The 11,783-nt window shown below is 45.0% G+C and overlaps 1 protein-coding gene across 1 annotated transcript in view; it reads left to right on the forward strand.

Annotated features, from left to right (window-relative positions):
• The first annotated feature begins 479 nt into the window (after positions 1-479).
• The window catches only part of chtf18 (CTF18, chromosome transmission fidelity factor 18 homolog), a 17,875-nt gene continuing 6,571 nt past the window's right edge, over positions 480-11,783 (forward strand). Inside the window, exons 1-3 of the mRNA XM_083570918.1 lie at positions 480-924; positions 1,145-1,284; positions 1,561-1,654. Of these exons, the coding sequence (XP_083427044.1) occupies positions 853-924; positions 1,145-1,284; positions 1,561-1,654 (306 nt within the window). The 5' untranslated portion in view covers positions 480-852. The remainder of the gene's footprint in view (positions 925-1,144; positions 1,285-1,560; positions 1,655-11,783) is intronic.

An 11,783-nucleotide genomic window follows, 5' to 3' on the forward strand; every position in this document is an offset into this window, starting at 1 on the left:
GAGACAGAGCCTACACACACACACACACACACACACACAGAGACAGAGCCTACACACACACACACACACACACACACAGAGCCTACACACACACACACACACACACACACACACACACACAGAGCCTACACACACACACACACACACACACACACACAGAGCCTACACACACACACACACACACACACACACACACACACACACACAGAGCCTACACACACACACAGAGCCTACACACACACACACACACACACAGAGCCTACACACACAGACACACACAGAGCCTACACACACACAGAGACAGAGCCTACACACACACACACACACACACACACAGACAGAGCCTACACACACACACACACACACACAGACAGAGCCTACACACACACACAGACAGAGCCTACACACACACACACAGACAGAGCCTACACACACACACACACACACACACACACACACACACACACACACACACACAGACAGAGCCTACACATGCACACACACACACACACACACACACACACACACACACACACACACACAGAAAGAGAGAGAGCCTACACACACACACACACAGAGCCTACACAGACAGAGCCTACACACACACACACACACACACACACACACACACACACACAATTAATAAATATATAAATAAAAACATAAACATTCTTACACACACTTAAAAGCACACACACAGAAAGCCTACACACACACATACACCTCGGATATGTAAATAGTGTGTGTGTGTGTGTGTGTGTGTGTGTGTGTGTGTGTGTGTGTGTGCGCGTGCGCTGCAGTGATGATCGCAGTGCTGAGTTGTTTCAGAAGCGTATTGACACAGCCACACAGATGAAGTCGGTCCTGGGAGCCAACGAGAAACCAAACTGCCTCATCATTGATGAGATAGATGGAGCTCCATCAGTAAGATATTCAGCTCTTCTCTATCTAATGTATCTTCTTCTCCATCAACTCCCCTCCTCTTCCTCTTTGTTTTTTTCTTCTCCTTCAACTCCTTTTCTGACCCATTTGTCAATATACACCTTCTCCAGCTTCTTCTTACCTGTTCTTCTTCGTCTTCTTCTCTGGGTTGATGCACTTGTTTTTTTCTTAACTACACTCGTTTGGTTTTTTTCTATTTCAGGCTGCTATTAATGTGCTGTTAGCAACCCTAAACAGGAAGGACAGCCGAGAAGGAGAAGAATCAACCTCAAATCCCTTGAAGAAAAAGAAGAAGAAGGAGTCTGTCCTGCTTCGGCCCATCATCTGCATCTGTAATGACCTGTAAGTTCCTCGTCCTGCTCCTCGCCTTGTTTTTCATTCCTCTCCTGATCCTGTTCCTCATCTATCTCTTTGTTCTGCTTCTTGTCTTGCTTCTTATCCTGATCCTTGTCCCATTCCTTGTTGCTCTCCTTGTCCTGTTCCTCGTCCTTCTCCTTGTCCTGCTTCTTATCCCTCTTTTTGTCATGTATCTCATCTTGTTCCTTGTCCCTCTCTTTGTTCTGCTCCATGTGTCTAATTATGTGTATCTGAAATTTGATTGGTGGTTTGTTTCCATAGTTACACTCCAGCTTTGAGGCCGTTGAGGCAGCAAGCATTCCTGTTAACTTTTCCTCCAACGCAGCAGTCTCGCCTCACGCAGAGACTGGCAGAGGTACGGCACTTTACACGCCTCTTAACATGCCCTCATACACGCCTCATACACGCCTCTTAACATGCCCTCATACATGCCTCTTAACATGCCCTTTTACACGCCTCTTAACACGTCTCTTTACATGCCCTTATACATGCCTCTATACATGCCCTTATACACGCCTCATACACGCCTCTTAACATGCCCTCATACACGCCTCTTAACATGCCCTCATACACGCCTCTTAACATGCCCTTTTACATGCCCTTATACACGCCTCTTAACATACCCTTATACATGCCTCTTAACATGCCCTTATACACGCCTTTTAACATACCCTTATACACGCCTCTTAACATGCCCTTTTACATGCCCTTATACACGCCTCTTAACATACCCTTATACACGCCTCTTAACACGCCTCTTAACATGCCCTTTTACATGCCCTTATACACGCCTCTTAACATGCCCTTTTACACGCCTCTTAACACGTCTCTTTACATGCCCTTATACATGCCTCTATACATGCCCTTATACACGCCTCATACACGCCTCTTAACATGCCCTCATACACGCCTCTTAACGTACCCTTATACACGCCTCTTAACATGCCCTTTTACATGCCCTTATACACGCCTCTTAACATACCCTTATACACGCCTCTTAACATGCCCTTTTACATGCCCTTATACACGCCTTTTAACATACCCTTATACACGCCTCTTAACATGCCCTTTTACATGCCCTTATACACGCCTCTTAACATACCCTTATACACGCCTCTTAACATGCCCTTATACACGCCTCTTAACACGCTTCTTAACATGCCCTTTTACCATGCCCTTTTACATGCCCTTATACACGCCTCTTAACATGCCCTTTTACATGCCTTTATACACGCCTCTTAACATACCTTTATACACGCCTCTTAACATACCCTTATACACGTCTCTTTACATGCCCTTATACATGCCTCTATACATGCCCTTATACACGCCTCATTCACGCCTCTTGACATGCCCTCATACACGCCTCTTAACGTACCCTTATACACGCCTCTTAACGTACCCTTATACACGCCTCTTAACATGACCTTTTACATGCCCTTATACATGCCTCTTAACATGCCCTTATACACGCCTCTTAACATGCCCTTTTACATGCCCTTATACATGCCTCTTAACATGCCCTTTTACATGCCCTTATACACGCCTCTTAACATGCCCTTATACACGCCTCTTAACATGCCCTTATACACGCCTCTTAACATGCCCTTTTACATGCCCTTATACATGCCTCTTAACATGCCCTTTTACATGCCCTTATACACGCCTCTTAACATGCCCTTATACACGCCTCTTAACATGCCCTTATACACGCCTCTTAACATGCCCTTATACATGCCTCTTAACATGCCCTTTTACATGCCCTTATACACGCCTCTTAACATGCCCTTATACACGCCTCTTAACATGCCCTTATACACGCCTCTTAACATGCCCTTATACACGCCTCTTAACATGCCCTTATACACGCCTCTTAACATACCCTTATACACGCCTCTTAACATGCCCTTACACACGCCTCTTAACATGCCCTTATACACGCCTCTTAACATGCCCTTTTACATGCCCTTATACATGCCCTTTTACATGCCCTTATACACGCCTCATAACATGCCCTTTTACATGCCCTTATACACGCCTCTTAACATACCTTTATACACGCCTCTTAACATACCCTTATACACGCCTCTTAACACGTCTCTTTACATGCCCTTATACATGCCTCTATACATGCCCTTATACACGCCTCATACACGCCTCTTAACATGCCCTCATACACGCCTCTTAACATGCCCTCATACACGCCTCTTAACATGCCTCATACACGCCTCTTAACGTACCCTTATACACGCCTCTTAACATGCCCTTTTTCATGCCCTCATACACGCCTCTTAACATGCCTTATACACGCCTCTTAACATGCCCTTTTTGATGCCCTTATACACGCCTCTTAACGTACCCTTATACACGCCTCTTAACATGCCCTTTTTCATGCCCTCATACACGCCTCTTAACATGCCTTATACACGCCTCTTAACATGCCCTTTTTGATGCCCTTATACACGCCTCTTAACGTACCCTTATACACGCCTCTTAACATGCCCTTTTTCATGCCCTCATACACGCCTCTTAACATGCCTTATACACGCCTCTTAACATGCCCTTTTTGATGCCCTTATACACGCCTCTTAACATGCCCTTATACATGCCTCTATACATGCCCTTTTACACGCCTCATACACGCCTCTTAACATGCCCTCATACACGCCTCTTAACATGCCCTCATACACGCCTCTTAACATGCCCTTTTACATGCCCTTATACACGCCTCTTAACATACCCTTATACACGCCTCTTAACACGCCTCTTAACATGCCCTTTTACATGCCCTTATACACGCCTCTTAACATGCCCTTTTACACGCCTCTTAACACGTCTCTTTACATGCCCTTATACATGCCTCTATACATGCCCTTATACACGCCTCATACACGCCTCTTAACATGCCCTCATACACGCCTCTTAACATGCCCTCATACACGCCTCTTAACATGCCCTTTTACATGCCCTTATACACGCCTCTTAACATACCCTTATACATGCCTCTTAACATGCCCTTATACACGCCTTTTAACATACCCTTATACACGCCTCTTTACATGCCCTTATACACGCCTCTTAACATACCCTTATACACGCCTCTTAACATGCCCTTTTACATGCCCTTATACATGCCTCTTAACATGCCCTTTTACATGCCCTTATACACGCCTCTTAACATGCCCTTATACATGCCCTTATACATGCCCTTATACATGCCTCTTAACATGCCCTTTTACACGCCTCATACACGCCTCTTAACATGCCCTCATACACGCCTCTTAACATGCCCTCATACACGCCTCTTAACATGCCCTTTTACATGCCCTTATACACAACTCTTTACATGCCCTTATACATGCCTCTATACATGCCCTTATACACGCCTCATACACGCCTCTTAACATGCCCTCATACACGCCTCTTAACGTACCCTTATACACGCCGCTTAACATGCCCTTTTACATGCCCTTATACACGCCTCTTAACATGCCCTTATACACGCCTCTTTACATGCCCTTTTACATGCCCTTATACACGCCTTTTAACATACCCTTATACACGCCTCTTTACATGCCCTTATACACGCCTCTTAACATACCCTTATACACGCCTCTTAACATGCCCTTTTACATGCCCTTATACATGCCTCTTAACATGCCCTTTTACATGCCCTTATACACGCCTCTTAACATGCCCTTATACATGCCCTTATACATGCCCTTATACATGCCTCTTAACATGCCCTTTTACATGCCCTTATACATGCCTCTTAACATGCCCTTTTACATGCCCTTATACACGCCTCTTAACATGCCTTTTTACATACCCTTATACATGCCTCTTAACATGCCCTTTTACATGCCCTTATACACGCCTCTTAACATGCCTTTTTACATACCCTTATACATGCCTCTTAACATGCCCTTTTACATGCCCTTATACACGCCTCTTAACATGCCCTTATACATGCCTCTTAACATGCCTTTTTACATGCCCTTATACTTGCCTCTTAACATGCCCTTATACACGCCTCTTAACATGCCCTTATACACGCCTCTTAATATGCCCTTATACACGCCTCTTAACATGCCCTTATACACGCCCCTTAACATACCCTTATACACGCCTCTTAACATGCCCTTTTACATGCCCTTATACACGCCCCTTAACATACCCTTATACACGCCTCTTAACATGCCCTTTTACATGCCCTTATACACGCCTCTTAACATGCCCTTTTACATGCCCTTATACATGCCTCTTAACATGCCCTTTTACATGCCCTTATACACGCCTCTTAACATGCCCTTATACACGCCTCTTAACATGCCCTTTTACATGCCCTTATACACGCCTCTTAACATGCCCTTTTACATGCCCTTATACACGCCTCTTAACATGCCCTTATACACGCCTCTTTGCATGCCCTTATACACGCCTCTTTGCATGCTCTTATACATGCCTCTTTACATGCCCTTATACACGCCTCTTTACATGCCCTTATACACGCCTCTTTACATGCCCTTATACATGCCTCTTTACATGCCCTTTTACATGCCCTTTTACATGCCCTTATACACGCCTCTTAACATGCCCTTATACACGCCCTTTTACATGCCCTAATACACGCCTCTTAACATGCCCCTTAACATGCCCTTTTACATGCCCTTATACACGCCTATTAACACGCCTCTTTACATGCCCTTATACACGCCTCTTTACATGCCCTTATACACGCCTCTTTACATGCCCTTATACACGCCTCTTTACATGCCCTTATACACGCCTCTTTGCATGCCCTTATACACGCCTCTTTGCATGCCCTTATACACGCCTCTTTGCATGCCCTTATACACGCCTCTTTGCATGCCCTTATACACGCCTCTTAACATACCCTTATACACGCCTCTTAACACGTCTCTTTACATGCCCTTATACACGCCTCATACACGCCTCATACACGCCTCTTAACACGCCTCATACACGCCTCTTAACACGTCTCTTAACATGCCCTTATACACGCCTCTTAACATGCCCTTATACACGTCTCTTAGCATGCCCTTATACACGCCTCTTAACACGTCTCTTAGTATGCCCTTATACACGCCTCTTTGCATGCCCTTATACACGCCTCATACATGCCTCTTAACACGCCTTATACATGCCTCTTAACACGCCTCATACATGCCTCTTAACACGCCTCATACATGCCTCATACGCTCCTCTTTACATGCCCTTATACACGCCTCTTAACACGTCTCTTAACATGCCCTTATACACGTCTCTTAACATGCCCCTTATACACTTCTCTTAACATGCCCCTTATACACGTCTCTTAACATGCCCTTATACACGTCTCTTAACATGCCCTTATACACGTCTCTTAACATTCCCTTATACACGTCTCTTAACACGTCTCTTAACATGCCCTCATACACGCCTCTTAACGTACCCTTATACACGCCTCTTAACATGACCTTTTACATGCCCTTATACACGCCTCTTAACATACCCTTATACATGCCCTTATACACGCCTCTTAACATGCCCTTTTACATGCCCTTATACACGCCTCTTAACATGCCCTTTTACATGCCCTTATACACGCCTCTTAACATGCCCTTTTACATACCCTTATACACGCCTTTTAACATGCCCTTTTACATGCCTTTATACACGCCTTTTAACATGCCCTTTTACATGCCCTTATACACGCCTCTTAACATGCCCTTTTACATGCCCTTATACACGCCTCTTAACATACCCTTATACATGCCCTTATACACGCCTCTTAACATGCCCTTTTACATGCCCTTATACACGCCTCTTAACATGCCCTTTTACATACCCTTATACACGCCTTTTAACATGCCCTTTTACATGCCCTTATACACGCCTTTTAACATGCCCTTTTACATGCCCTTATACACGCCTTTTAACATGCCCTTTTACATGCCCTTATACACGCCTCTTAACATGCCCTTTTACATGCCCTTATACACGCCTCTTAACATGCCCTTTTACATGCCCTTATACACGCCTATTTACATGCCCTTATACACGCCTCTTAACATACCCTTATACACGCCTCTTAACATGCCCTTTTACATGCCCTCATACACGCCTCTTAACATGCCTTATACACGCCTCTTAACATGCCCTTTTTGATGCCCTTATACACGCCTCTTAACATGCCCTTATACATGCCTCTATACATGCCCTTTTACACGCCTCATACACGCCTCTTAACATGCCCTCATACACGCCTCTTAACATGCCCTCATACACGCCTCTTAACATGCCCTTTTACATGCCCTTATACACAACTCTTTACATGCCCTTATACATGCCTCTATACATGCCCTTATACACGCCTCATACACGCCTCTTAACATGCCCTCATACACGCCTCTTAACGTACCCTTATACACGCCGCTTAACATGCCCTTTTACATGCCCTTATACACGCCTCTTAACATGCCCTTATACACGCCTCTTTACATGCCCTTTTACATGCCCTTATACACGCCTTTTAACATACCCTTATACACGCCTCTTTACATGCCCTTATACACGCCTCTTAACATACCCTTATACACGCCTCTTAACATGCCCTTTTACATGCCCTTATACATGCCTCTTAACATGCCCTTTTACATGCCCTTATACACGCCTCTTAACATGCCCTTATACATGCCCTTATACATGCCCTTATACATGCCTCTTAACATGCCCTTTTACATGCCCTTATACATGCCTCTTAACATGCCCTTTTACATGCCCTTATACACGCCTCTTAACATGCCTTTTTACATACCCTTATACATGCCTCTTAACATGCCCTTTTACATGCCCTTATACACGCCTCTTAACATGCCCTTATACATGCCTCTTAACATGCCTTTTTACATGCCCTTATACTTGCCTCTTAACATGCCCTTATACACGCCTCTTAACATGCCCTTATACACGCCTCTTAATATGCCCTTATACACGCCTCTTAACATGCCCTTATACACGCCCCTTAACATACCCTTATACACGCCTCTTAACATGCCCTTTTACATGCCCTTATACACGCCCCTTAACATACCCTTATACACGCCTCTTAACATGCCCTTTTACATGCCCTTATACACGCCTCTTAACATGCCCTTTTACATGCCCTTATACATGCCTCTTAACATGCCCTTTTACATGCCCTTATACACGCCTCTTAACATGCCCTTATACACGCCTCTTAACATGCCCTTTTACATGCCCTTATACACGCCTCTTAACATGCCCTTTTACATGCCCTTATACACGCCTCTTAACATGCCCTTATACACGCCTCTTTGCATGCCCTTATACACGCCTCTTTGCATGCTCTTATACATGCCTCTTTACATGCCCTTATACACGCCTCTTTACATGCCCTTATACATGCCTCTTTACATGCCCTTTTACATGCCCTTTTACATGCCCTTATACACGCCTCTTAACATGCCCTTATACACGCCCTTTTACATGCCCTAATACACGCCTCTTAACATGCCCCTTAACATGCCCTTTTACATGCCCTTATACACGCCTCTTAACACGCCTCTTTACATGCCCTTATACACGCCTCTTTACATGCCCTTATACACGCCTCTTTACATGCCCTTATACACGCCTCTTTACATGCCCTTATACACGCCTCTTTGCATGCCCTTATACACGCCTCTTTGCATGCCCTTATACACGCCTCTTTGCATGCCCTTATACACGCCTCTTTGCATGCCCTTATACACGCCTCTTTGCATGCCCTTATACACGCCTCTTAACATACCCTTATACACGCCTCTTAACACGTCTCTTTACATGCCCTTATACACGCCTCATACACGCCTCATACACGCCTCTTAACACGCCTCATACACGCCTCTTAACACGTCTCTTAACATGCCCTTATACACGCCTCTTAACATGCCCTTATACACGTCTCTTAGCATGCCCTTATACACGCCTCTTAACACGTCTCTTAGTATGCCCTTATACACGCCTCTTTGCATGCCCTTATACACGCCTCATACATGCCTCTTAACACGCCTTATACATGCCTCTTAACACGCCTCATACATGCCTCTTAACACGCCTCATACATGCCTCATACGCTCCTCTTTACATGCCCTTATACACGCCTCTTAACACGTCTCTTAACATGCCCTTATACACGTCTCTTAACATGCCCCTTATACACGTCTCTTAACATGCCCCTTATACACGTCTCTTAACATGCCCTTATACACGTCTCTTAACATGCCCTTATACACGTCTCTTAACATTCCCTTATACACGTCTCTTAACACGTCTCTTAACATGCCCTCATACACGCCTCTTAACGTACCCTTATACACGCCTCTTAACATGACCTTTTACATGCCCTTATACACGCCTCTTAACATACCCTTATACATGCCCTTATACACGCCTCTTAACATGCCCTTTTACATGCCCTTATACACGCCTCTTAACATGCCCTTTTACATGCCCTTATACACGCCTCTTAACATGCCCTTTTACATACCCTTATACACGCCTTTTAACATGCCCTTTTACATGCCCTTATACACGCCTTTTAACATGCCCTTTTACATGCCCTTATACACGCCTTTTAACATGCCCTTTTACATGCCCTTATACACGCCTCTTAACATGCCCTTTTACATGCCCTTATACACGCCTCTTAACATGCCCTTTTACATGCCCTTATACACGCCTATTTACATGCCCTTATACACGCCTCTTAACATACCCTTATACACGCCTCTTAACATGCCCTTTTACATGCCCTTATACACGCCTATTTACATGCCCTTATACACGCCTCTTAACATACCCTTATACACGCCTCTTAACATGCCCTTTTACATGCCCTTATACACGCCTCTTAACATACCCTTATACACGCCTCTTAACACGTCTCTTTACATGCCCTAATACACGCCTCTATACATGCCCTTATACATGCCTCTTAACATGCCCTTTTACATGCCCTTATATACGCCGCTATACATGCCCTTATACATGCCTCTTAACATGCCCTTTTACATGCCCTTATACACATCTCTTGACATGCCCTTATACACGCCTCTTAACACGTCTCTTGACATGCCCTTATACACGCCTCTTAACACGTCTCTTGACATGCCCTTATACACGCCTCTTAACACGTCTCTTTACATGCCCTTATACACGCCTCTATACATGCCCTTATACATGCCCTTTTACATGCCCTTTTACATGCCCTTATACACGCCTCTTAACATGCCCTTATACACGCCTCTTAACATGCCCTTATACACGCCTCTTAACATGCCCTTTTACATGCCCTTATACACGCCTCTTAACATGCCCTTATACACGCCTCTTAACATGCCCTTTTACATGCCCTTATACACGCCTCTTAACACGCCTCTATACATGCCCTTATACATGCCTCTTAACATGCCCTTTTACATGCCCTTATATACGCCGCTTTACATGCCCTTATACATGCCTCTTAACATGCCCTTTTACATGCCCTTATACACATCTCTTGACATGCCCTTATACACGCCTCTTAACACGTCTCTTGACATGCCCTTATACACGCCTCTTAACACGTCTCTTGACATGCCCTTATACACGCCTCTTAACACGTCTCTTTACATGCCCTTATACACGCCTCTATACATGCCCTTATACATGCCCTTTTACATGCCCTTTTACATGCCCTTATACACGCCTCTTAACATGCCCTTATACACGCCTCTTAACATGCCCTTATACACGCCTCTTAACATGCCCTTTTACATGCCCTTATACACGCCTCTTAACATGCCCTTATACACGCCTCTTAACATGCCCTTTTACATGCCCTTATACACGCCTCTTAACACGCCTCTTTACATGCCCTTATACACGCCTCTTTACATGCCCTTATACACGCCTCTTTGCATGCCCTTATACACGCCTCTTTGCATGCCCTTATACACGCCTCTTTGCATGCCCTTATACACGCCTCTTTGCATGCCCTTATACACGCCTCTTTGCATGCCCTTATACACGCCTCTTTGCATGCCCTTATACACGCCTCTTTGCATGCCCTTATACACGCCTCTTAACATACCCTTATACACGCCTCATACACGTCTCTTTACATGCCCTTATACTCGCCTCATACACGCCTCTTAACACGTCTCTTAACATGCCCTTATACACGCCTCTTAACATGCCCTTATACACGCCTCTTAACACGCCTCTTTACATCCCCTTATACACGCCTCATACACGCCTCTTAACACGCCCCTTATACACGCCTCTTAACATGCCCTTATACACGCCTCTTTGCATGCCCTTATACACGCCTCATACACGCCTCTTAACACACCCCTTATACACGCCTCTTAACATGCCCTTATACACGCCTCTTTGCATGCCCTTATACACGCCTCATACATGCCTCTTAACATGCC

This window comes from Silurus aristotelis (assembly GCF_946808225.1).
Source record: "Silurus aristotelis genome assembly, contig: scaffold_149, whole genome shotgun sequence".
NCBI lineage: Eukaryota > Metazoa > Chordata > Actinopteri > Siluriformes > Siluridae > Silurus > Silurus aristotelis.